This window comes from Chlorocebus sabaeus, chromosome 25 (genome assembly GCF_047675955.1).
Source record: "Chlorocebus sabaeus isolate Y175 chromosome 25, mChlSab1.0.hap1, whole genome shotgun sequence".
In the NCBI taxonomy this organism is placed as follows: Eukaryota; Metazoa; Chordata; class Mammalia; order Primates; family Cercopithecidae; genus Chlorocebus; species Chlorocebus sabaeus.
In genome coordinates this window covers 48,074,941-48,102,842 of record NC_132928.1, presented here as the reverse complement: position 1 = coordinate 48,102,842, position 27,902 = coordinate 48,074,941, and the positions used below count along the sequence as shown (strand labels likewise).

At 39.2% G+C, this 27,902-nt stretch overlaps 1 protein-coding gene across 7 annotated transcripts in view; it reads left to right on the top strand.

Annotated features, from left to right (window-relative positions):
- The window catches only part of CACNA1E (calcium voltage-gated channel subunit alpha1 E), a 495,006-nt gene that overhangs the window by 378,416 nt on the left and 88,688 nt on the right, over positions 1–27,902 (top strand). For all 7 annotated transcript variants that reach the window (XM_073011718.1, XM_073011715.1, XM_073011713.1 and 4 more), the window contains one exon: positions 27,250–27,365. In XM_073011718.1, coding sequence (XP_072867819.1) covers positions 27,250–27,365 — 116 coding nt within the window. The remainder of the gene's footprint in view (positions 1–27,249; positions 27,366–27,902) is intronic.

Here is a 27,902-nt window from a genome sequence, read left to right as displayed (position 1 = left end):
TCTAACTGGCGTGAGATGGTATCTAATTGTGGTTTTGATTTGCATTTCCCTAATGACTAGTGATGATGAGCTTTTTTCCATATGTTTCTTGGTCATATAAATGTCTTCTTTTGAGAAGTGTCTGTTCATATCCTTTGCCCACTTTCTGATTTTTTTTTTTCTTGTAAATGTGTTTAAGTTCCTTGTAGATTCTGGATATTAGCCCTTTGTCAGATGGAGAGGTTGCCAAAATTTTCTCCCATTCTGTAGGTTGCCTGTTCACTAGCTATTGATGCAGTGTATCTTAAAATAATAAGGGCTATTTATGACAAACCTGCAGCCAATATCATACTGAATGGGCAAAAACTGGAAGCATTCCCTTTGGAAACCGGCACAAGACAAGGATGCCCTCTCTTACCACTCTCATTCAACATAGTATTGGAAATTCTGGCCAGGGCAGTCAGACAACAGAAATAAACATATTCAAATAGGAAGAGAGGAAGTTAAATTATCTCTGTTTGCAGATGACATGATTGTGTATTTAGAAATCCCCATCATCTCTGCCCAAAATCTCCTTAGGCTGATAAGCAACTTCGCAAAGTCTCAGGATACAAAATCAATGTGCAAAAATCACAAGCATCCCTATACACCAATAATGGATAAACAGAGAGCCAAATCATGAGTGAACTCCCATTCACAATTACTACAAAAATAACAAAATACCTAGGAATACAACTTACAAGGGATGTGAAGGACCTCTTCAAAGAGAACTACAAACCACTGCTCTAGGAAATAAGAGAGGAAACAAACAAATGGAAAAATATTCCATGCTCATGGATAGGAAGAATCAATATTGTGAAAATAGCCATACTTCCAAGGTAATTTATAGATTCAATGCTATCTCCATCAAGCTAACATTGACTTTCTTCACAGAATTAGAAAAATCTACTTGACATTTCATATGGAACCAAAAAAAGAGCTCTTATAGCCAAGAGAATCTTACACAAAAAGAGCAAAGCTGGAGGCATCATGCTACCTGACTTCAAACTATACTGCAAGGCTACAGTAACCAAAACAACATGGTAATGGTACCAAAACAGCTATGTAGACCAATGGAACAGAACATAGGCCTCAGAAATAATGCCACATATCTACAACCATCTGATCTTTGAAAAACCTGACAAAAACAAGCAGTGGGGAAAGGATTATTTAATAAATGGTGTTGGGAAAACTGGCGAGCCATATGCAGAAAACTGAAACTGGACCCCTTCCTTATACCTTATACAAAAATTAACTCAAGATGGATGAAAGACTTAAACCTAAGACCCAAAACCATAAAAACGCTGTAAGAAAACCTAGGCAATACCATTCAGGACATAGGCATGAGCAAAGACTTCATGACTAAAACACCAAAAGCAATGGCAATAAAAGTCAAAATTGACAAATGGGATCTAATTAAACTAAAGAGCTTCTGCCCAGCAAAAGAATTGTTATTGTTTTTAAGGCTGAATAGTATTCTGTTGTATATATACCACATTTTTTTTTGCCCGTTGATGAGCACTTAGATTGATTCCATATTGTGGCTATTGTGAATAATGCTTCAGTGAACATATGAGTGTAGATAACTCTCAGATATACCGATTTCATTTCCTTTGGATATACACCCAGAAGTGGGATTGCTAGTTCATAAAGTAGTTATATTTTTAATTTTTAAAGGAACCTTAATACTCTTTCCATAGTAGCTGTACTAATTTATATTCCCACCATTAGTGTACAAGACCTCTCTTTTCTCCATATCCTCGCCAAATTTATCTTTTGGCTTTTTGATAATAGCCATTCTAACAGGCATGAGATAATATCTCATTGTGGCTTTAACTTGGGTTTCCCTGATGGTCAATTATGTTGAACCTTTTTTCATATACCCGTTGTCCATTTGTATGTCGTCTTTTGGGAAATGTCTATTCAGATCTTTTGGCCAGTTTTTAGTCATGTTATTTGTTTTCTTGCTATTGAGTTGCTTCAGTTTCTCATATATTTTGGATATTAACCCCTGTATTAGGCCATTGTTACATTGCTATAAAGAAATACCTGAGACTGGGTAATTTATAAAGAAAAGAAATTTAATTGGCTTATAGTTCTGCAGGCTGTGTGGGAAGTATAACACCAACATCTGCTTCTGGAGAGGCCTCTGGAATCTTATAATCATGGTGGAAGGTGAAGTGGGAGCTTGCATGTTACATGGTGAAAGTAGGCACAAAAGAGCGAGTTGGGGATCCTACATGCTTTTAAATGACCAGATCTCACAACAACTTACTCACTATGGTGAGGACAGTACCAAGAGGGATGGTACTAAACCATTCATGAGAAATCTACCTCTGTGATACAGTCACCTCCCACCAGGCCCCACCTCCAACATTGGGGAATTACATTTCAATACGAGATTTGGGCAGGGACACACATCCAAACTATATCAACCCCTTATCAGATGTACAGTTTGCAGATATTTTCACCCCTTCTGTAAGTTGTCTCCTCTGTTGAATGTTTCCTTTGCTGTGCAGAAGCTTTTTAGTTTGATGCAATCCTATTTGTATATTTTTGCTTTCGTTGCCGGTGCTTTTGGGGTCATATTCAAAAAAATCATTGCCAGACCAGTGCAAAATATCTTTTCTCCTGTGTTTTCTTCTAGAAGTTTTACAGTTTTAGGTCTTATGTGTAAGTCTTTAATCCATTTTGAGTTTATTTTTACATATGGTGTGTATAAGGGTTCATTTTAATTCTTCCACATGTGGATATCTATCCAGTTTTCCCAATGCCATTTATTGAAGAGACTGTCCTTTCCCTATTGCATGTTCTTGGAACCTTTGTTGAAGATCACTTGTCTGTAAATGTGTGAATTTATTTCTGGGCTTGAAATAAGGTAATGTGATGCCTCCAGCTTTGTTCTTTTTGCTCACGATTGCTTTGGCTATTCTGGGTATTTATGGTGAAAATTGATTTTTCTATTTCTGTGAAACATGTCATTGGAATTTTCGTAGGAATTACATTGAATGTGTAGATCACTTTGGGTAGCATGAGTAGTTTAACAGTATTAATTATTCCAGTTGATGAACATGGGATATCTTTTCATTTATTTGTGTCTTCTTCATTTCTTTCATCAATGTTGTATACAGAGCTTTCGCTTCCTTGGTTAGGTTAAATTTATTCCTAAGAATTTTATTTTTTTGATGCTATTGTAAATGGGATTTAAATTTTGTTTCAGATAGTTGTTAGTGTATACATATGCTACTCATTTTTATGTTGATTTTATATCCTGTTGCTTTACTGAATTTATTAGTTCTAATAGTTTTTTTGGTTGAGCCTTTATGGTTTTCTGTATATAACATCATGTCATCTGCAAACAAAGACTATTTTACTTATTTCTTTCCAATTTGGATGCCTTTTGTTTCTTTTTCTTCCCATATTGCTCTGGCTAGGACTTCTGGTAATATATTGAAAATAAGTGGCAAAAGTATGGGTATCCTTGTATTGTTACTGATCTTCAAGGAAAAAATTTCAGTTTTTTGCCATTGAATATGATGTTAGCTGTGGGCTTGTCACATATGGCCTTTATTATGCTGAGATACATTTCTTCCACACATACTTTTTGAGAGTGTTTATTATGAAAGAATGTTGAGTTCTGTCAAATAGTGTTTATGCATCTATTAACATGATCATATGATTTTATCTTTCATCCTGTTAATGTGGTGTATCACACTTATTGATTGTATATGTTGAATCATCCTTGTGTTCCGAGGATAATTTCCACCTGATCATGGTGAATGGTCCTTTTAATGTGCTCTTAAATTTGGTAATTAATAAGTAATAGAAATGTATTTCTCACAGTTCCAGAGGCTGGGAATTTTAAAATGAAGGCCCCTATAGATCCGATGTCTGCTGAGGGATCTTTTTTCCCAGGATGGAGCCTTGTTGCTGCATTCTCACATGGCAGAAAGGGCTAATACTGTGTTATCACATGGTACAATGACAAAAAGAAAAAAAATGAGATGAATACTATATCATTACATGGCGGAAGGTATGGAAGGACAAAGGGATTTAGCTAGTTCTCTCTAGCTCTTTATAAGGTTGCTAATCCCATTCATGAGGGTAGATCTATAATGGCATAGTCACCTCCTAAAGGCTCCACCTCAGTACTGTTGCATTGGGGATTAAGTTTCAACATGAAGTTTGGAGGGGGCACAAACATTCAAACCATAGTACTTGTAATACGTTGTGAGTTAATTTTTGTGAGGGGTGTAAGGTCTGTGTCTGGATTCATTTTTGTGGTATGTGATATCCATTTGTTCCAGCACCATAGAGAAGAAAGTATCTCTATTCAATTGTATTACCATTGCTCCTTTCTCAAAGATCAGCTGCCTATATTTATGAGGATCTTTTTCTGGGATCTTTATTCTCTTCCATTGGTCTATTTGTTCCATTAGTCTATTTCATCAATACCACATCATCTTGACTGCTGTAGATTTATAATAAGCCTTGAAGTCAGGTTGTGTCAGTTCTTCAGCTGTGTTCTTCTTTAATGTTGTGTTAACTATTCTGAGTCTTTTGTCTCTCCTTATAAACTTTAGAATCAGTTTGTCGGTATCTATAAGATTACTTGCTGGAATTTGGGTTGGAATTGCATTGAATCTATAGATCAAATTGGGAAGAAGTGACATCTTGACCATATTAAGTCTTCCTATCATGAACACGAAATGTCTCACCATGTATTTAATTCTTGATTTTATTTATCAGAGTTTTATAGTTTCCTTTATGTAGATCTTCTACATATTTGGTTAGATTTTTACTAATTGTTTAGGTACAAATGAAAATTATACTGTGTTTTTAATTTCTGTTTTGCAAATAATAATTTTTTTATTATACTTTAAGTTCTGGAGTACATGTGCAGAACATGCAGGTTTGTTACATAGGTATACACCTGACATGGTGGTTTATTACACCCATCATCTACATTAGGTATTTCTCCTAATGCTATCCCTCCCCTAGCCTCCCCACCCCCTGACAGGCCCCAGTGTGTGATATTCCCCTCCCTGTGTCCATATGTTCTCATTGTTCAACTCCCACTTATGAGTGAGAACATGTGGTGTTTAGTTTTCTGTTCTTGTGTTAGCTTGCTGAGAATGATGGTTTCCAGCTTCATCCATGTCCCTGCAAAGGACATGAACTCATCCTTTTTATGGCCACATAGTATTCCATGGTATGTATGTGCCACATTTTCTTTATTCAGTCTATCGTTGATGGGCATTTGGGTTGGTTCCAAGTCTTTGCTATTGTGAACAGTGCCGCAATAAACATATATGTGCATGTGTCTTTATAGTAGAATGATTTATAATCCTTTGGGTATATACCCAGTAATGGGATTGCTGGGTCAAATGGTATTTCTGGTTCTAAATCCTTGAGGAATTGCCACACTGTCTTCCACAAGAGTTGAACTAATTGACAGTTCCACCAACAGTGTAAAAGTGTTTCTATTTCTCCACATCCTCTCCAGCATCTGTTGTTTCCTGACGTTTTAATGATCACCATTCTAACTGGCATGCGATGGTATCTAACTGTGGTTTTGATTTGCATCTCTCTAAAGACCAGTGATGAGCTTTTTTTCATACGTTTGTTGGCTGCATAAATGTCTTCTTTTGAGAAGTGTCTGTTTATATCCTTTGATCATTTTTTGATGGGGTTGTTTGTTTTTTTCTTGTAAATTTGTTTAAGTTCTTTGTAGATTCTGGATATTAGCCCTTTGTCAGATGGATAGATTGCCAAAGTTTCTCTCATTCTGTAAGTTGCCTGTTCACTCTTATGATAGTTTCTTTTGTTGTACAGGAGCTCTTTCATTTAATTAGATCGCATTTGTCAATTTTGACTTTTGTTGCCATTGCTTTTGGTGTTTTAGTCATGACGTCTTTGCTCATGCCTATGTCCTAAATAGTATTGCCTAGGTTTTCTTATAGGGTTTTTATGGTTCGGGGTCTTAGGTTTAAGTCTTTCATTCATCTTGAATTAATTTTTGTATAAGGTATAAGGAAGGGGTCCAGTTTCAGTTTTCTGCATGTGGCTAGCCAGTTTTCCCAACACCATTTATTAAATAAGGAATCCTTTCCCTATTGCTTGTTTTTGTCAGATTTGGCAAAGATCAGATGGTTGTAGATGTGTGGTATTATTTCTGAGGCCTCTGTTCCATTCCATTGGTCTATGTATCTGTTTTGGTAACAGTACCATGCTGTTTTGGTTACTGTAGCCTTATAGTATAGTTTGAAGTCAGGTAGCATGATGCCTCTAGCTTTGTTCTTTTTGCTTAAATTGTCTTGGCTATAAGGTCTCTTTTTAAGTTCCATATGAAACTTAAAGTAGATTTTTCTAATTCTGTGAAGAAAGTCAAGCTAGCTTGATGGGGATAGCATTGAATCTGTAAATTACTTTGGGCAGTATGGTCATTTTCACAATATTGATTCTTCCTATCTATGAGCATGGAATGTTTTTCCATTTGTTTATTTCATCTCTTATTTCCTAGAGCAGTGGTTTGTAGTTCTCCTTGAAGAGGTCCTTCACATCCCTTGTAAGTTGTATTCCTAGATATTTTGTTATTTTTGTAGTAATTGTGAATGGGAGTTCACTCATGATTTGGCTCTCTGTTTATCCATTATTGGTGTATAGGGATGCTTGTGATTTTTGCACATTGATTTTGTATCCTGAGACTTTGCTGAATTTGCTTATCAGCTTAAAGAGATTTTGGGCTGAGATGATGGGGTTTTCTAAATATACGATCACGTCATCTGCAAGCAGAGATAATTTAACTTCTTCTCTTCCTATTTGAATATGCTTTATTTCTTTCTGTTGTCTGATTGCCCCAGCCAGAACTTCTAATAGTATGTTGAATAGGAGTAGTGAGAGAGGGCATCCTTGTCTTGTGCCAGTTTTGAAAGGGAATGTTGCCAGTTTTTGCCCATTCAGTATGATATTAGCTGTGTTTTTAATTTCAAATTCCATTGTTCATTGCTGATATATAGGAAAATGATTGACTTTTGTATACTAACCTTGTACCCTGCAACCTTTTTATAATCAGTTATTAGTTCGTTTTTTTTTTTTTTAATCAGTTATCTTGGATTTTCTACATAGATGACTTCTTTCAATTTCTTAGGCTTCTTTAAAGACTTTATCTTGGTGTTATGGAGTTTACTCTAATGGTGCTAGTTATGGGTTTCCTTTTAGCTTTCCTGCTTTTATATGCATTGTGCTCACTGCATCTACGTATCTGAATATTTCATTCTTGAAAAATCAAGATTATCTTTTCAAATATTTCCTCTCATCATTTGTCTCTTCTTGTTTTATGAAACTGACTTCACTTATTTAAGATCTTCAATGTAACATTTCTATTAGCCTCACTTTCAATTTTCTCATCTCTTTATTTCTATGCACTGCATTAAAAAATATGTGTGTGTATGTGTGTGTATATGTATATATGTATATATTTGATTTCATTTATCAGAGTTTTTTAGTTTTCCTTATGTAGATCTTGTACATATTTGGTCAGACTTTTACTTATTTAATTTTTTTAGGTAATACATTTTACACACATTTTCTGTTCTGCTATCTGCTCTGTCCTGTAACCTATCTTTGAAATTTAAATCTTAAAGAAAAAACTACACAAATGACCAAAATCTGGAATGAAAATGGGGGCATCACTATAGACCCTACAGAAATCAGATAATTAAGGTTATATTATGAATAATGTTGTGCCAGTAAATTCAATAACTTAGATAAAATGGCAAGTTCCTTGAAAACCAAAATACCAAAACATTGGCAAAAAACCATATGATCACCTTAATAGATACAGAAAAAGCCTTTGATAAAATCCAACATTGCTTTATGATAAAAACCCTAAACAAACTAGGCCTCAAAGGAACATACCTCAAAATAATAAGAGGCAACTGTGACAGACTCACAGCCAACATCATACTGAATGGGCAAAAGCTAGAAGTATTCCTCTTGAGAACTGGAACAAGACAAGGATGCCCATTCTCACCACCTCTATTCAGCATACTACTGGAAGTCCTAGTTGGAGTAATCAAGTAAGAGAAATAAATGAAAGGTATTCAAATAGGAAAAGAGGTCAAACTATCTCTCTTTGCTAACAATAACAGTTCTACATCTAGAAAATCCTAAAGACTTCACGAAAACTTTCCTGGAACTGATAAACAACTTCAGTGAAGTTTCAGGATATCAAATCAATATAAAATTCAGTAGCATTTCTATACATCAGTAGTGTTCAAACTGATAGCCAAATCAAGAACACAGTCCCATTTACAATGGCCACAAAAAAATGAATACCTAGGAATACATCTGCCAAGGAGTTGAAAGATCTCTACCAACAAGAAAAACCACAAAACACTGCTGAAAGAAATCATAGATGACACAAAAAACTGGAAAAATATTTTATGCTCATGAATTGGAAGAGTCAATATTGTTAAAATGGCCATACTGCCCAAAGCAACACTATTTCAATCAAACTACAAATGTCACTTTTCACAGAATTAGATAAAACTATTCTAAAATTTCTGTGGAACCAAAAAAGGGCCCACATAGCCAAAGCAATCCTAAGCAACACGAACAAAGCCAGCAGCATCACACTACCTGACTTCAAATTATACTATAAGACTACAGTAACCAAAACAGCATGGTATTGGTACAGAAACAGAAACATAGACCAATGAAACAGAATAGGGAACCTAGGCATAAGGTTGCAAACCTAGAGCCATCTGATCTTCAACAAAATTGACAGAATTAAGCAATGGGGAAAGGAATCCCTGTTCAATAAATAATGCTGGGATAGCTGGTTAACTAGATGCAGAAAAATGAAACTGGACCTTTTCCTCTCAATATATACAAAGATTAAGATGGATTAAAAATTTGAATATAAGACCACAAACTATGAGAATCCAAGAAGTACACATAGGAAACATCATTTTGGACATCAGCCTTGAGAAAGATTTATGACTTAGTCCTCAAAAGCAATTGCAATGAAAAAAAAATTGACAAGTGGGACCTAATTAAACTAAAGAGCTCTGTATGGCAAAATAAGCTATCAACAGAGTAAACAGACTACCTACAGAATGAGAATGCAAAATATTTTGCAAACTATGCATCCAACAAAGGTCCAATATCCAGAATCTCTAGGAACATAAACAATTCAAGCAAAAACCAAACAACCCCATTAAAAAATGGGCAAAGGACATGAACAAGCACTTTTTAAAAGATACACAAGCAACCAACAAATGTGAAAAAAAGGTTCAACATCGCTAATTATTGGAGAAATACAAATCAAAACCACAGTGAGATACCATCTCACACCAGTCAGAATGGCTATTACTAAAGTAAAAAAAAAAAAAAAAAAAACAGATGCTAGCAAGGCTGCAGAGAAAAGGGAATGCTTGTACTCTGTTGGTGGGAATGTAAATTAGTTTGGCCCCTGTGGAAAGTGGTTTGGAGATTTCTCAAATAATTTAAAACAAAACTAGCATTTGACCCAGCAGTCTCATTACTGGGTATATAATTCCAAAGAAAATAAATTGTTCTACCCAAAAGACACGTGCACTTATATGTTCATCACAGCACTATTCACAACAGCAAAGACATGGAATCAGCCTAGATGCCCATCAATGGTGGATTGGACAAAGAAAATGTGGTACGAATACACCATGGAATACTATGTAGCCATAAAAATGAATGACATCATCTCCTTTGGAGCAACATGAATGCAGCTGGAGGCCATTATCTTAAGTGAATTAATGCAGGAACAGAAAACCAAATACCAAATGTTCTCACTTATAAGTGGGAGCTAAATAATTGGGCACTGATGGACATAAATATGGCAACAATAGACACTGGGTAGTACTGGAGGTGGGAGAGGGTTGAAAAACTGTTGGGTCCTATACTCACTACCTGGGCAACAGGATCATTCATATCCACACTTCAGCATCACACAATATACTCATGTAACAAACCTGCACATGTACCGTCTGAATGTAAAATAAAAGTTGAAATAAAAGAATACCAAAACTAACAGAAGAAATTTAAAATCTAAATAAACACAGATCTGTTAAAGAAATTTATTTATATTCCAGAAGCTTCCCACAAAGAAAACTCTAGGCCACATTGTTTTACCAGTCAATTCTACCAAACATTAAGGAAGAAATAATACTGATCCTTCACAAACCCCTTTAGGGTATGAGGCAGGGGGAGAAACACTTCCCAACTCATTTGATGTGATCAGCGTAACCCCAATACTTAAACCTGACAAATATATAATGAGAAAAGAACAATGTCCTTTATGCATGTAAATGTAAATTTCCTTGAAAATATTAAATCTGGCAAAATATAAAGGATAATATGTCATTACCATGTGATGTTTAATTCATGAATGCAAGGTTGGTTTAGCATTTGAAAACCAGTCAAGGTAATATGCTACATTAGCAGCGAAAGAAGGAGAAAGCATACAGCACCTTAACACATGTGCAAAAATAACTTAAAACTTACTAGTCCTTTATAATAAATGCTTGCAGTAAATTAATAATAGAAAAGAACTTTCTCAGTCTGATAAAATGGCATTGCTATTGTGTGAATGTGTTTTCCAAAGTTTATGTGTTATAATCCCCAGTGCAACAGAGTTGAGAGGTGGGACCCTTAAGAGGTGATTAGGTCATGACAGCTCTGCCCTTGTGAATGAATTAATGTCATTATTATGGGAGTGGGTACCTGAAAAAAGGATGAATTCATCCCACTTTCCCATGCTCTGTTGCACAGGCTTTGCCATTGCATCCTTCTGCCATGAGATGATGCAGCAAGAAGGCCCTTGCAAGGTACAACCCATTGATCTTGGACTTCTCAGCCACCAGAACCATAAGCCATGTAAATTTTGGTTTATTATAAATTACCCAGTCTCAAGTATTCTGTTATAGTGGCACAAAATGGCTTAGGACAGGTATCTATAAAAAACCTACAGCCAGCATCATACTTAATGAAATATTAATCCCTCTTCCCTATCATCTGGAAATGGGCAAGGACTTTCACTTTCACTACTTGTCTTTAACGTTGTTATGTAAATCTGAGCTGTATTAATAAGGAAAGGAAAGAAAATAAAAGGTACATCAATTGGAAAGGAAAAAGTAACCAATTTTTTCACAGATAACATGATTATATATTTTGAAAATCTAACAGTAGACTCTGAACTACAAGAGCTAATTAAGTGAATTCAGCCAGGTCACAGGATATAAGGTCAACATACAAGAAATTAATTGGGTTATATATGCTTGCAGTGACCAAGTTAAATTTAAATTTAAATTAACTAAAAATGGAAGTTAAAGATTTAAGGAATAACAAAATAAAACCAAGTATCTAGAAATAAATCTGACAAAAGGTGTCAAGACCTTTCTACTGAAAACTACAGAACATTGCTGAAGTAAATTAGTCTTTTGAAAAATGGAGAGACATGATATCTTTATGGATTGAAAAACTTAATATTATTAAGATATCCATTATCTTTAAATCAATATGGAGATTCAGTAAAATCCCTATCAAAATTCTAGCAGATTAATTTGAAGAACTAGACAGATGATTCACAACTCGATATGGAAAGGCAAAGGTTTTAGAGAGCCCAGAACAATTCTGAAAAAGAGAACAAAGTTGTAGGACTTACACTACTTGATTTTAAGATCCACTGTAAAGCTACTGTAATCAAGACAATATGGTATTGCTGTCAGCAGAGAAATAGACCACTGGAACAGATCAGAGAGCCTCTCATGGGTATTGGTGGCTGATTTGTGACAAAGATGCAAGATCAATTCAGAGGGGGAAAGGAAAGTCTTTTAATAAATTTTGCTATATCCACTGTATATTCATATTAAAAAGTGCACCTACAGCTGGGTGTGGTGGCTCACACCTATAATCCCAGCACTTTGGGAGGCTGAGGTGGAGGACTCACTTGAGGTCAGGAGTTCGAGACCAGCCAACATGGCGAAACCCCATCTCTACAAAAATTACAAAAATAATCCGGGTGTGGTGGTGTGTGCCTGTAGTCTCAGCTACTTGGGAGGCTGAGACATGAGAATTGCTTGAATCCAGGCGGAGGTTGCAGTGATTGAGATTGCACCACTGCACTCCAGCTTGGGCATCAGAGCAAGACCCTGTCTCTAATAAATAAATTAATAAATAAATAAGAATCTAGACCTTTATCTCTCTGTGTAGATTAAAATTAATTTGAGAATATCTTTGCGAATTCAGGCTAGACAAATGTTTCTTGGACGGAATACAATATAAAAAGCACAAACAAAATCAAAACAATTGATAAGTTGGGCTTTGTCAAAATAATTTCTCTTTATCAAAAAATCCCATTAAGAAAATGAATATAAAGAAGACACAGACTAGGAGACAATATTTACATAACATATATCTTTTTTTTTTTTACCTTGGAGATTTTCATCACTTTTTTGTAAGCTTAGGTATGCAGTAATTATCATACTTGTCAATCTAGCACCTGGGTCTTTTGTGTAAAAGGTATTTCAGAATACTGGTGTTTTATTCTGCCAGAGTAGAAGTCAGTTCTTTGACTTTTCAGATTCTCTGCAAAATATAACGTTTTTTTCTGGGCAGCATTAGATGGAAATATATTATAGTATCATAGTGATTACCTTATTTCACACCAACAGAATTATATAACCAAATTCTCTATGGTTACCCCTTCAGAAGTAAAGCCTATACTTACTAGTTTCCCAGGGAAAAGTCATTATTGCAAAGGAGTAGATAAACCTGTGGGGAAAAAATGTTGACCTGGTGTATCTTTCTAGGCATCAGCCTTCCTGTAAATGGAGCTGTGGCCAGGTATGTGTATACACATGTGTGTGCATGTGCATTTTCATGACTGCAGATGTAGACACGTGTATGCACAGATAATGTTTGCAGATAAGATCCATTTTGAGATAAGAATGGAGTCATATTTTAACTTGGGCTCATTGTAATGTTTGGATATAAGATATCTAATAAAAGATCAGTGTTTATTGGTAGAGCATGATTACTTGCAAAAGCATTTGACTGTTTTATTTATGCTAGTGACAACTAGTGTTTTTCATAGGAATCCATTTCTAGTAATTACTGTTTGATAATATAAGGGTAATGTGAATTTCCTGCTTCCTGTACATAATAAGAATGTGAATTTAATGCCTTCTTTATAGCCTCGTTTCTCAACTCCATAGAGCAGGGTAAGGAAGAGGTACTCTGTAGTGGAGTTCAGGGGCTTTTCTGACCTCAGGTCCTATCCTTTCATCTGAGTATATCCTCAGAGACAAGAGGCAAAAGAGAATACAGAAGGGGAAAAATAGGATGAAAAAGAATAACAAAAGCAGGGGAGGAAACACGCAGGAAGAAAGAAGAGGAAAATACACTGAAAAGCTGTGGTGAAGTGTTGCCAATGTAATCCTAAGGGCCTCAGGTGGCACAGGTCCCCTGGCTTTTATTTGCCTCTCTAGACCTATTTGTGGTCAGAAGAACCTTGTTCTGTCAGTACTTAGATGTATGACCTTGAACAGGTTCTTAAACATCATTTGGCTTCATTTAAAAAGTGAGCTAGCATCATGTGTTTTGTGGTTTTGTGAAAATTAAAGCAGATAGTGCTTACAAACCAGCAGAACAGCAGAGTGTCTGGTACATCATAAACACAAAATAAGTGGTCATTAGTATGATGATCTCAATACCACATCTTCCAGCTGCAAAGAAATGGTTTTACTCCAGACAGTGCTTTTCAAACTATCCACGTTGAAGAATCGCTTCTAAAAATTACCCGTCTACTGTCTACTGTGTCTTTACACTTTGGTAAAATGCGTTTGTTTATAAAATGGATTACCAGAAAACTGAAATGAAAAATATAAACAGATATAAAATACAGCCATCAATTTTTATTCTTATATTTGGTAGACATCAAATATCTGTAAAATTATTATAGAGGTTACTAGTGCTTTTAATTTCTGAATTTATCTTATGGACTGGAAATAGTTTGCAGATAGGCATTGGTCCATGGTTCACACTTTGACCGATACTTCATATACTGCTCTGTGAGGAGCAGATACACTGTTGCCTATAAATACATATAAGGGTGGACTTTGCTAAGGCAAGGGACTTAGAAGTGTTTAGAAGTCTATGCTGGGGTGGGGGTTATGGTCCAAGCTGGAAGCTTCCACCGTCATGAATGTCTCTGATGGCTCCAAACTCTGGAGAGTCTGCTTTGAAGGAAATATTCACATAAAAGGTCCTATGTAAAAATGTCTTCTCCTGAAGGTGGTAGAGTTATTTAGAATCTATGACATGGTGAACAATTAGAGTTGAGAAGTTGTCTAACAGTCTACGAATGTTTGGTAACATAGACTTTATCAAAAGATGCACTCTCCTTCTCTCTAAACCTCACCAGTATTCCTTCCTTTCCAGTGTTGATTTGTATTATCCTTAATGCAAATATCTGATTTGAGTTAATATTTCAAGGTGACAAAGTAATAAGAGTTGTCAGCTGACAGTGCTTTGTACTTTAAGAGAGCAGCTCCTTGGGAACTTCAGATTCCACTCTTATCTATTGAAGATCTACCATACTAGACACTATGACTGGTGCCTTGGTTCACATGGGCTTGCTGATACAGCAGCTCAGTGAGGTTGCAGTTTTTATCAATGCCATTTATTAGGAAATTGAACTTCAGAAAGCTTCAATAACTTGCCTGTGGTCTGATTCAAAGATAGGTATAATAAGTCCAAATACAGTTTTTATTTTTACAATAACAGAGGTTTAATCATCTTTCATGACATTTTGTCACTGTCATTGTATATGTATTGTTACGAATCCTCATAGAAAAGTGCATAGCCTACCACAGCCCTAGGCACTGGTGTCTGTGACAGGCCAGCCATCTAGTAGGAAAATGTCTTTGCTTGTATGTCACCAGCTTTTGTATCATTTATCTCTGATAGATAAGGGTATTTTCAATAAGGTAATAATTAATTGCCTTTTAATGAAGAACTTAGGTTAACTGTAAGACAGGCTAAAAAATTGGTGATTTATTAAATATCCTCAATTTAAGAAGGACTTCTAAGTAAGGGATGACAACAGTCAACTTAAATGATGCCGAGACTACAGAGAGATAAAGTCTCAATTGTAGCAGAAAATATTTAAGCTGAATATGGTGAAGAATTTCCTGCCATGATGTTGCTTTACAGCTTTGGAATGGTCTTGAAAGTTTGTATAGAGTGTCAAAGAATTAGGTGTACAGCTTGTTTTCAGAAGGTCCTGGCTGAGAATTCTTGGATTGACTACATTACCAGTAGATATGATCTGCAGTGGTTGTGACCCATAGAGGTAATCTCCAGAGGAAAGAATATGTACTTCTGAATGTTCTGATGCCTTTTTTCATTCATGCAACAAATATTGCTTGAGTTCCTTTTAAGCACCAGGCATTGTTCTGAGGATGTTATGGTGAACATGACAGAAGAGATCCTTTTCTTGTATAGCTTATATTCTTGAGAAAAGACAAAAAACCAAATAGTTGAACAAGGTAGCTTTTAGGGACAGATGTTATTAATGAAATAAACAGGTTAATGTGGCAGAGTACAGCAGGTAGTGGGGCCATTAATTTTAATTTTATGATCAGGAAAGTTCCCCCATCCCACGCCTGTAGTCAGGAAGAGAGACAGAGCAGATCTATGGAGGATCTCATAGGCCACAATACAGAGTTTGTATTTTAACAATGAGAAGCCAGAAGAAAGTCTTAAACAGAAGGATAGCATGATGTATTTTGAATTTATAAGTCACCCCATTTTCCTACTATGAAGGAAATAGGGAGATTGGGACAAAGATGGAAACGTGAAGTCAGTCAGGGAGGCTACTGCACTATTGCAGCCAACTGAAGGCAGGAAGCATTCAGGCAGGAGACGGCAGTAGCCTGGACTAGGATGACAGCAGTGGGTTTGGAGAAAAGGGGTAAGACTGCCAGGAATTTCTTATGGATTGGGCTGAGGTTGGGATAGAAAGGAAGAATGGAAAACGACCTCTAACTTGGGTGGTATTATTTCCTGAGGTGGGAGAGACTAGAGGAGGAGCAGCTTGGGGAGAAATCACTTGGCCATGTTACATCCGAGATGCCTATTTGACATCCAAGTAGCTAATGTCAAGTTGACAGTTATATAACTGGGTTTCCAGCTCAGTAGTGAATTTGGGCTGGAGTTAAAAATTCGGTAGCTTTCAGCATAGAGATGATGTTGGAAGTCTCCCTGGGCTTGTGCAGCGTCACCTGGAGGGAGAATGTTTTAGAGGAGAGGACCTATGCCTGGGCCCTGGAGCACTCCAATGTCTAGAGGAGGAGTGAAGGAGATTGAGAAGAATCAAACCAAAGAGTAGGTGTCATGAAAGCCCAAGAGAAGAGGCCTTTTCTGGAAGGATCTTTTCTGGATGGATCTTTAGTTGAAGTCTAAAGATCTACTGTGCCCCTAACCCCTGTTAAGTCCACAGACCCTGGACCCACATAACTTCAGAACTGACCTGGAATTGAGCTAACCTCAGTTGTTTTAGGTCAAGGCACAGGGTGTGTGCCCCCCTCCACTCCATTCTCTCCTGTTGTCCGCAAATCTGAACTGCTTCTTGTCTGGTGGCTGCCTGTAGTGTGAGATGCACTTATTCACGTTGTAAACAGTTGCCAGACAGCCTGTCTGTACTGGGACTTCAGGCATAACCATGAACAAGAGCAATCTACACAGTTTGTGCCCTCACAGAGCTTACAGCATCATAGGGTCACCAACGAGAAATGAGACAATTGCAAGAAATGGAAATAGTTGAGATATAGCTGCTTCTAGTACAGACTGTGTGATTTGGGCAAGTCATGTTGCTGTTCTAAGCCTGGATTTTCCTGCCTGAAAAATAGAACTAAGTCTGAGAGACTTTCTAAGATACCCTGAAGATGTGAATTAATGACTGTGTGAATCAAAACTCCTATATATCCCATCCCATTTTAATTACATCCCTGGAAAGGACAGCGAGTGTAAAGGCCAGGCTAGTCCTTTTGTGTACTGAGTCACATTCGGTGTGTTAGCCCACACCAAGCCTCTAAACTTCCTTCCTCTCACTTCGAGTCTCTCCTCAGGAACTCCCCCCGGTCCATTTTCCCTCATATTTTGGCTCTTCTTTCCCATCTCCACCATCCTGTTTCTGTCAGCTTTGGGCCTTCTCTTTGGTTCCACTTGACCATCCCAAAGCATATCAAAGGACTTGTTTTCACAAGGAGGAACCTTTTGGTGATGAACCATAACATTTTGCCTTCCTGAGGGGAATCTTTGATGTTTAAATTATCTGGAGATGTTGAACAAAGGAATGTGGGAAATTCAAAGCTTTTTACAAGGGGAAAAAAAACGCCCACACAGGGCGAAGTGTACAAAGCTTCAACCTGGTAATAAACTCTCAGTTACTTCCTTGAACACAGCCACACCTCTCCTCAGACACCTCTAAAGCTTTTGGGGAGGGAGCTGGTTGCTGTGCCTTCTCAGAGGAGTGTGAAATGTGTCTCTGAAAAGAACACAGCCATTTGTGCTGTCAGGATGCCTCTTTCATACTGTAATTAGAGTGCTGTGGGGGGTGTAGATGAGGGAGAAAGAAGAATATGAAATGCTCCTACTTCCCTGTGGCTCATTCTTCCTGCACCACGGGGCTTTGAACCCACTGAAATATTGTGACTGAAACATACACTATTATATGCAGAGACAGAGAGAAAGCAGCACGTGCACCTCTGAGTTCATGCCTTGATAGTATCTGTGTGCCACAGTGAGGTGACGCAGGGTGGTGGAGAATTAAACAGAGTAGATCTGAATTCTGCTGTGTAACTCTTTGTCTTTCAACACTCTTGAAAGCCTTTATTTTTCCGATCTGCAAAACAGAGATGAAAGTGTGGTCCCCTAGTCCTTTTCTTAAAAGGTTTTAGGGACCACCATGTGAGAACTCATAACTTTTCAATGTTCATAGTACCTGCTATTCCGTGATCATCCACTCATGGGAGGGATTTGTGAAGCAGTTAGAATGAAATAGTGTAGTATCCAAGAATATTTGTGGGTTTTTTGGTTTTGTTTTAAATTTTATTTGCAGCAATACCAACAACAGTTTATTGATGGTGATTTACTGAATAATCAGTTAACATCTTTCTAGCATGTGCCAGCAGCAGGGAAGGAGGGTGGCAGAGAAAGAACATCTAGGATGGTTCTATTTCATTCACAGCAGATAATCCTTGAAGCAGCTGGCACATATTGTGTGGATGACAGAGAATTTGGTGCTATTGAACTTAATGGTCTTTAATATAAATGTGTCAGGATATCCAGCTGACTTATATACGCAGCTGAATTCCTGATCTTCCCTCTTCCCAAACCTGCTCCATTATCTTTTCCTTCCCAGTTCATTTAACTCCATTCTTCTGGTTGCTGTAGCTGAAAACTTTGGGGTCATCTTGGATGCATGTCTCTCTTACACTCCTCATCCAGCGGCCGGCCAGCAAGTCCTCCTAGCTATGTCTTCATAGTCTATCCAGAGCTCCGCTGTTTCTCATGAACTATACTCTACCACTCTGGCCAAGGCCGCCATCATCTGGATACAACCTGGAAGATCTCCCTGCTTCCACGCTTAATCCCCTTCAGTCTCTTCTCAACAGGACAACCAGTGACATTCTTTGCAAACAAGTTGTGGGACTCCTCTGCTGCAACCCACCAGTGGTTTCCCAATCACACCAAGTAAAACTCAAATCTTTATAGGGTCTCTGTGGCCCTACATGATGGTCCTCCACTTCCCCACTGCCTGCTACCCACTTTGACCTTGTTTCCATGTATTCAGTGCACTCTAGTCACATTGGCCCTTTTCTGTTCTTCAAAAGTTCCTGCACGATGCTTCTGCCCCACAGCTTTGCTCGGTCATCACCTCTCCCTGGAATCCTCCTGCCTGGATGTCTGCATGGCTCACTTCCTCACATCTCTCATATCATTCCTCAAGTCTCCTCAGTGGGGCCCTCCCTGGCCACTCAACATTCCAGCTTCCTGACCCCCAATACTTACTATACTTCCCTGCTTTATTTTTCCCTGAGGAATTATCAGATTATAACATTCTATATATTGTATTTATTTATCTTGTTTATTGTTTTTCTCCTGCAGTATAATGTAAGTTCTGTTGAGGACAGAGATTTGCTGCTTTTTTGAGAAGGGGGTCTCATTCTCTGGCCCAGGCTGGTCTTGAACTCTTGGCCTCAAGCCATCCTCCTTAAATTGGCACTCAATAAATTGTATTTTGGAGGTGGAATGAATATATAAAATAAAGGCCTTGATAATAGGTTATCTGTATTATGATACATTCTCAGAAATGTTAGTAATATAACAGCTACTTGGAGCAGCTACTATACTTTGCACTTTCTATCATTTAATCCTCACAACAACCAAATTTTGAGATAGGTATGATAATTATTCCTAATTTTATGAATGAGGAAACTGAGATTTAGTTTAAGAACTTACCCCAGATCACACCATGATGGAACTACAATTCAAACCCAGGTCTGTACAACTTCAGAGCTTTTAATCATTATACTTTAACATTCTGGATTCCACCAACTTCAAGGTTAAAAACCAAAACAGGAAACATATTCCAGTTCCTTCATTATCTCCCTTACATTAATTGTCATGCTTTTTTTCCCCTGCGTCTACTCAAACAAATAAATGAGATCTCAATATTGAGAAGAGAAAGAAAAAAGACCAATCATTCCCCGAGCTCCTAAAAGAATAATCTTCTTTGAGTTCTCATAACTGAAATGTCATGAAGCTGTGGCATAGCACTGGCTTTGGAACGTGATGCTCCAGGTCTGCCACCACCACCCTAATCCTTGGAAATGGCAAATCATCTGACCTCTCTCTATGCCTTAGTTTCCCTGCTTGTGGAAAGCCGGTCTTGGACAGGTGATCTGTCGGGTTCCCCTCGCCCGATATCCTGGTCTGTAAGACTCCTGGTCTGTCTTCCATTGCTGTGGACATAAGGTGGTGGGGTAGGAATGAGATCTAGCACTTCATGTAATGCCATTTATTTGCCTTACCTACTTTAGGGAAGGATTTCTGCTTATAGGAGGAGCCTTCCAAAAACTTCAGATTCGAAGGAAGAATGACCCCGTATGATGTCGTTGAGCATTTGCATCACCCATCCTGCTTATTAGAGTCAATAATGGATAGGATTTAGAGGGCTAGCTTCTGTTTTGGCCTTTATTGACAACCTAAGTCTCCTTAAATCCTTTCTAGAACAAGTCAAGGGATAAAGCATAAATAACTTTAATACTGCTGAACTCTGTGACCTTCAGTAAGGTGTTTACCTTCTCTGGGGCTGTGTTTGCTTCTCTGAAAAATGGGAGAAACGGTTCCCCAGGCTCGTAAGAACACTGAAAATATAGGAACACTGAAGAGGCTCACCCCAACCCCAGCCCATTTTCCAATGGCACTGAAATGAAACTGCTACCAACACAGAATTACCAATATTGCTTCCAATTTCTGTTAGTTTCAGAACATTTAGGGTTGAAGAGGTTTTTCTTGATGTCTAACCCAAATTCCTCCTACCTAAAGCAAAGACTTTACGGAAACCTTGGCAAGGTTTCCCTATGGGTAGCAAAGCTATCTGAAACACGGACTCTGAAGATGAATAGGAATATGACCATGTGGCCATTTGTGTGCTTGGCAGAGTGTGTGTACATATGCTGCTTGTGCCAGGATGAGTGTGTGTATCCATGCCAATGTGTGTGATGAAGCATGCAAGTGTGTACAGGAGTGTGGATAAACAGATCTTTGAGTCACACAGGCTGGCCCATCCTGGCACTTTGTCTTCCTTTTGGTTGTCATGACAGCAGCGAGGGGCTGTGCATCAGTAAACAAAGCTCCCTGCATGGAGGTGGGAGGAGAGGTCTGGAGCGAGAGGCTAAAACACGAGCCAAGCAGTCCTCCAACAGAGGCTTTCTTACCCCAGCCGACCTACCAGAACATCTTCATCACTAGATAAGCATCAAGATACTTGTCCAGGTGCCCTGTGACTGACTCTGTTATGGGTCATGTAACATGGGCAGACATTTCAGGCTGGAGCTAGGCTTTCATCAACCTCACTTCTAATCCCCAAGAATTAGCAACAGCATAATCAAGTCTAGAAATGTGAATGACTGAAGACCTTCCTAGTATCAGCCTATGGACTAAAACCAGTTACTTCATTAGGGCAGAGATTAACCAGTTTGTGATTTGTCTGTAGCAATGGCTCCTTATAGGTTCAGACAGTCATAAAATATTAATTTTAATAATAACCTGAAAATGATTTCAAAGAAGTCTCTGTTTTCTCTCCCCTCATCCCTCTACACACACATGATAAATGTTTTGGGCATTCTACCTTGTCTGAGATTATGTAATTCTTCCACTTCATCTTATTGATGAATAATATAGAATTAGCTGTATATGAATAGTTGATTTTTACAATTTATGTTTATCATGTAAACTGCTGCAGATAAAAAGCAGTCACAAATACAAATGTAGTAACCAGGATAAAAGAAAACTGTGCTCAACCATGTAGTGCAAAGAGATCCACCTTGTTCTTAGTTTCCATGACTGAAATTTAGAAACCCAAACCTTGCATACATATGTAGCATCCAGAATAGAGGCTCCTCCATGCTTAACTCCAATTCACCTTACTTCCCTGTATGCAACAGCCATATGTGAGGGGAGCTACAGGTTATCCTCCCTCAGAGGAGCCAGGTTTGGGGCTGGAGGAGCAACCTAAAATTAAGGATAACAGAATTGGGTAAGGAGAAGCGTCTGGAATGAAACACTACTTGGATTTGTGTCACTCTACAATCTCTTATGGGAATCTAATCAGGACGCTCAGAGTCAACCAAATCTATCCCTGCCTCTAGTTATGAGCCTAGGGTTTATATGGGTCCTAATGTCAACTCTGACTGATGAGGAAATTCAGACAGCAAGTTGACTGCCCAGTTCGTAAGCAGCAGAGGATACCTAGATCCCCGGCTCTGAAAATAGACTGGTGGTGTTTCTGCTGCATCACATGGGGATTTATTTTTGTTCCCCTTGTTTGGAATTCTGAAATCTGGACGCATCCTATCTTGAGTTCTGTTGCATCTCTGGGTGTAGAAAGCCTGGATAGAACAAATGAAAAGGAGCCAATTACCTATCCTCTTACCTTAGGCCACAGGCTGATGCCAAGGGGCCTTAGAGAATATGAACACTCTTCTACTATAGGCAAGATTCTCCCTTTTACATTTTCTATGCCTTGCTCCAAGGGAACTGGATAAATTAAGATATTCGTAGTGCCTTGCTTTGAGCTGCCTTTCAATGCGGGAATTCAGCAGTCATCTGGTAAACTAAATAACGGTAATATGCTTTATCTTTACAAAAGCGTCATCATCTGAATAACCCCAGGATCCTCTGTGAAGAGGACAGGGTACTCAGATTGTCAGAGGAGAGAGGGACCAGTTAAAGCAGTATGCTTTGTTTCCCAGGTCTAGTCACATATATACTCATGAGCCTGATGGGCATGTTAAATCTAAGGTTTATGAAGCTGAATCTTATTTGCTCCTGTTCTTTCCAGAATGTAATATATGTATGAATAAATGGACACAAAATCAAACAGTATATCACTAGCTTGACTAATGCTATGAATTTTATTCTAGGTCTTTAATAACCCAACACAGAGCAATGGATTTTTATGCTACTGTTTCAATGAAAAGGATAATCCCTTAAAGAAAAACAAAAACCATCTCTTTATATCCTTGTTTTCCTCAACCTTGGGCTGAAATGAAATCCCTCTTGTAGATTTTAAATGTTGACTTCTAGGTAGCAGGGTAGACAGCTAAGGCATTGTGAAAACAGCACATAACCTGGAAGAAGACATTAGTTTGAATTTTGTCTCTGCCTCTTGCTAACTGGATTATCTTGGACAAGTAATCTTTTTGAATCTCGCAGGGCTTTTGAAACTTTAAATGAAATAATTTACATGAAAATGATTTGTAAACTTAACAAGTTTAAGGTGTTATATGAACATTAGCTGTTCTTGATATTTTATTTCTATAACCTATAAAATCTATCATACCAGACACTGGGTTAAGCTTCACTGACCCTTGTTGGAATGTGATATGATGCAGGCTTTACTTGACCTCGTGAAGCCTGCACACTAGTCAGGGAGACAGGCCATGGGTACTAACAATTACAGCAGTGACAGTGGAGGGGCGATAAGAGTTAGGAAAGACACAGGTGCCGGACTTGCTACCCAGGTTCCCAATGAAAGAACAAAACAGAAAAGGCCACTTGACAAAGCATCATAAAGAAGGTCCCCCACATCCTCCATGAAGGTGCTGGAGCTGCTTGGGAGTACCCCCAGTGGTGCACATTCGTTGCTTTAATTCTTTTAGCCAAGAGACTTGGCCAAATTTGTCAGACTCTGGGCCTGTGAGTTCCAGCTAGGATGCCAAGTGGGAGGGTGGGAGGAAAGGGAGCCTATAATGGCAAAGAAGAGCAGGGAACCCAGAAAGTGAGACCTGGATCCAAGAAACTTCCAAACACAAGGAGGCATGTGGAAACACCACTTAACCTGGAATCAGAAGAGGTTAGACAAAGGGAGGTTAGACTGGGGTTTGTTGGCCTATCCTGCCAGAAATCAAGCTACATTGTCATTCTGGGGGCCATATGGAGATGACAAAGCCCATTCTTTATAGTCTAATTTATAGTGATTATAGTGAAGTCAAACCAAGAGAAACTGGTGGCAGTGTGCAGGAGTTGCCACTCGTTTACCTGCTCCCTTTGAGTCAGTGCAGAGATGGAATACACCTTCTTTTAAGCCTCTGGGAGTCAGAGAAGAGCTATGACTTCTCCTAGTAAGCCTGGATATTTTTCATAAAAAAAAAAATCTACTGAACATATACTATGTGGTAGGCCTATTCTAGTCTGGGAAGATAGAAAGTTGAGTAAGGCACAGAATGTTTTCTGTCTCACACAGAAAGAAAGACAGCTGACCATAGTAAAGGTCTGCCTGCAAGATGAACTCTAAAGAGTTGTAGAAGAGGTAGACTAGAGGCCAGAAGGTTGAGGGGCAGGGATGGTGGGACCCAAAAAGAAGAGGCAACATTTCAGCCTAGCCTTGAAGAAGGATTTCGACTCAGGCAGATAAGAGGGAATTCCAGACGGATAAGCATTGTGCGCTAGCCTCGAACGCTCACTCTGCCTTTTCAGGAAGGGTGGAAAATGTGCTGTAGTAGAAGTATGGCTGTGGTGGGCTGTAGGCAGGCAGGGGGTGGATAGGGATGGCAGGGGGTGGATAGGGATGGCAGGAGGAGATGAGGCTTGAAGAGAAAGGTTTGGCTCCAACTGTGTAAGACTTCGAAAGTCATGCTTGAAGGCTTCATCCTCTTCATTCAGCAGAGGATGATGGAAGCCGTAAAGGAGGGGCTGATAGAAAGAGATGGAATTTAGAAGATCTGAGAGTTGTGGTTCCTCTGAGGGACTGTGTGTCCTTGGACACTTGCCCTCTCAAAGGACCACTTAAGTCCCTTCAGATTCAGTTTTCTGAGCTGGAAAATGGATCTGTTGGTCATAATGCTTACCCTAGATGCTCAAGGATGATTATGTTCCTCTGGTCGTAGCCTGCTTCAATTCTTCTCTTTCAAGGTCTTGCTCAAAATATCACCTTGTTAAACTTCCCTGGATTCCCCCCAGAGCTTAGTTGAAAAATCAAGACACAGACCTATGAAAAGATAAAGTAGCATATAAAAATGCCATGGGACTAGGCAAATATGTGGGGCCTGAAGGACTTGGGCTCTTACAAGAGAAAGGCCTGGGTTCTGGTCTTGGCTCTGTTTCTTACTTAAACTCCATCAAGTTGCATAACTTTTAAGTTAAGGATGAAAATACCTATTCTACCTTCTTCTCAGAATGGTTGTAAAGATTAAATGAGCAAAATATATGAAGATGCTTGGTAAATTAAGAGATGCTCTACACTTGTTACTTGCTATGGTTATTACTGGAGGTTTGGAAGTGGTAAGATCCAATGAATGGCCTTTTAAAAAGATAACATTGATAGTGTGAGATGGGTAAAAGGAGGAGAAAGAGACAGGAGGTTGAGAGACCAGCTGGGTGCTATTGCAGTGGTCCAGGCGAGGAAGGATGAGATCATGGACCAAGATAGTGAGGATGGAGAGGGAGGATGAATTCAGGTGCTTTTATGAAGGTAGAACCAACAGGACAATGGTACTAATTGGACAGGAGGGACAGAAAGAAGCAAAGATCCGAAGGTAAGAATTTTGGTGGATGGTGATTCCATGTACCAAGCCAGCCCTTTTTTACTTTCAAATTGCTGAAATTCAGAAAGCAGAAAGGAGGCATCCCAGGGCTTGAATTCAATTACCCTGGTCCTCACTGGCCCTGGTGGCTCTTCATTTTGACTCTCTCCTTTCCTTCCCCCATAGCACCTTTAGTAGAACCCAGTGAACCTGAAGCCAAGCACAGGAGAAATTCTCCTTCCAATGTGCGTTTCCCTAAACCCTCTGCCTGATTGTGAGCACGTGGCTATACCCAAGGACACCAGCTCTATTTCGGCAGGAGGGCCAGGTGAGGCACGAGCAGGTGTCTCTTGGCATTATGGTAGACTGGCATCTCCCCTTTCCCCGCACTGTGGCTGGGGCCCATCCCCCAGCCCCTCGTTCATTTCTTCTTCCCTAGACATGAGAGAGAAACTGGTAGGACTCACAGTGGGTGCTGGACTCCCTCAGATTCAGACTGCACCTCTCTCTTTTTTTTTTTTTTTTAAACAATGTCTTGCTCTATCGCCCAGGCTGGAGTGCAGTGGCACAATCACAGCTCACTGTAACCTCAAACTCCTGGGCTCAAGCAGTCCTTCCACCTCACCTTCCCAAAGTGCTGGGATTACAGGCGTGAGCCACTGTGCCTGGCCTGCAGTTCTTTATGGAGATCACATTTAATAAGTAGAACAGCTTCCCAGGTAGTAGGAGAACACCTGAGCCACGGCTGGGAGGCACTGCACTGGTAAGGAGCATCTTAGCCTGGAAGGGTGTTTGGTGATGAGAAAGGCATTGCTAGAGGTGGCTTCTGGAGGAACCTGTTAGGAAACTGATTTATTTATCCCCATTCTTTCACTCATTAAATTTGATCCTCCTTTTCTCTACCAGGGAACCCTTAGTCCTCTTCTCTCCTCTTTCTCCCATGGAACTGTAGCCTTCTCATTCCTGTTGTCACACCAAGTGGCATTAGTCCCCTGAGCCTGTCATGGGCTCTGTCTTCTTCCTGACCCTCACCTGGGCGTTCCCTCTGCCTCATCATCTCCCCTCCACCCCCGCCCCACCCACCTTCCCACTGGCTTTATGGGAGTCAGGTGTCCTTCCCACGTCTCTTCCTTTCTTATTTAACTGACATCAGCCACCTTTGAATAGCATTTTAGCCTTTGAAATCATCAGCCTCATTGATCTTCAGTGGCAGCTTTTATTAAGCACCAGAGTACAGGACAGCAGAGGCAACACGGCATTGTTGTTAAGAGTTCAAATCCCAGCAAGGTATTTCACCTCACTAAACCTTGGCTTCCTCATCTGTTAAATAGGAATTTTAATAGTATTAATACTTCGTAGGATGGTTGTGAGGATGAAATGAGTTAACGGGTGTGAAAACCATTGCCACTATCCAGGGAGGAGATAATGGTGAGAACAAGTGTTTTCCTAAGCCTTGGTCATATATTGATCATAATTGGTCAATATACATTAATTGCTATTGTTATCAAAAGGAGAAAGAGTAGCTGTGCCCTTCAGAGGGTTAAGGGTTTTCGTTGTAGCTGAAGAGGTGGAACATGGCATTTTGAAACCTACTTTCTCACATGGCTAAGAACATATCTTTCAAAATAGAGCAAGCAATCAGTTGATCCTGATTGGAATACAGCTAGTCTGGGAAGGCTTCCTGTGTGAGGCTGAATGAGGTGTGTTTCTGTGTAACATTGTAAGGAGGTCATATTTGCAGCCTGGATCAGAGGAAAGGGTACATCAGCTTAATAGAGGTACTTGCTCAGATGCTCTGTCTCTGTTGCTTAATTCACCCTTTCCCTTAGTCATGGCCCTATCCAAACCCAGTGAATCTTATCCTTCTTGTCCACAGGGAATTTGCCAAAGAGAGAGAGAGAGTGGAGAACCGAAGGGCTTTCATGAAACTGCGGCGCCAGCAGCAGATTGAGCGTGAACTGAATGGCTACCGTGCCTGGATAGACAAAGCAGGTAGGCCTGGGGGGCTGCAGGAAGCTGGTGAGTGGGCTGCAGAGACATCAGGGCCGGCCCCTCACTCCCAATTCTCCCATTCAAGGGGCAGCCTAGACAAGAGAAGAGAGACACTTTGGATGCCTGGTTGGCGCTTAAGGTTCCCTGCTCATCCCATTTTCTTCCTCTGGGCTCTAACTGTCCCGTCTACCAAACCATCCCATCTACCCAACACCTTAAGGCAGGCATCTTAGCAAGGTAAACTGAGTAAAAGTAATATAACCCAATCCTGGAGCTGAGACTGGGCTGATAGTGTGTTATAATACTGTTCCTGGTGCTCACAGCCATCCATTTGTTCAGCAAATATTTATTGAGTACCTACTTTGTGCCAGACCCTGTTCTAAGCACTTGGGATACAGCAGTGAGCCAAATAGTCAAACAACTCACCAAAGCTCTCCTCTTGTAAAGCTCTCTAGTTGGGGAAGGCAACAATAAACAAAATAATAAATGAGTAACTCGTAAGACAATGATAAGGTAGTAAGTACTACAGGAAAACGG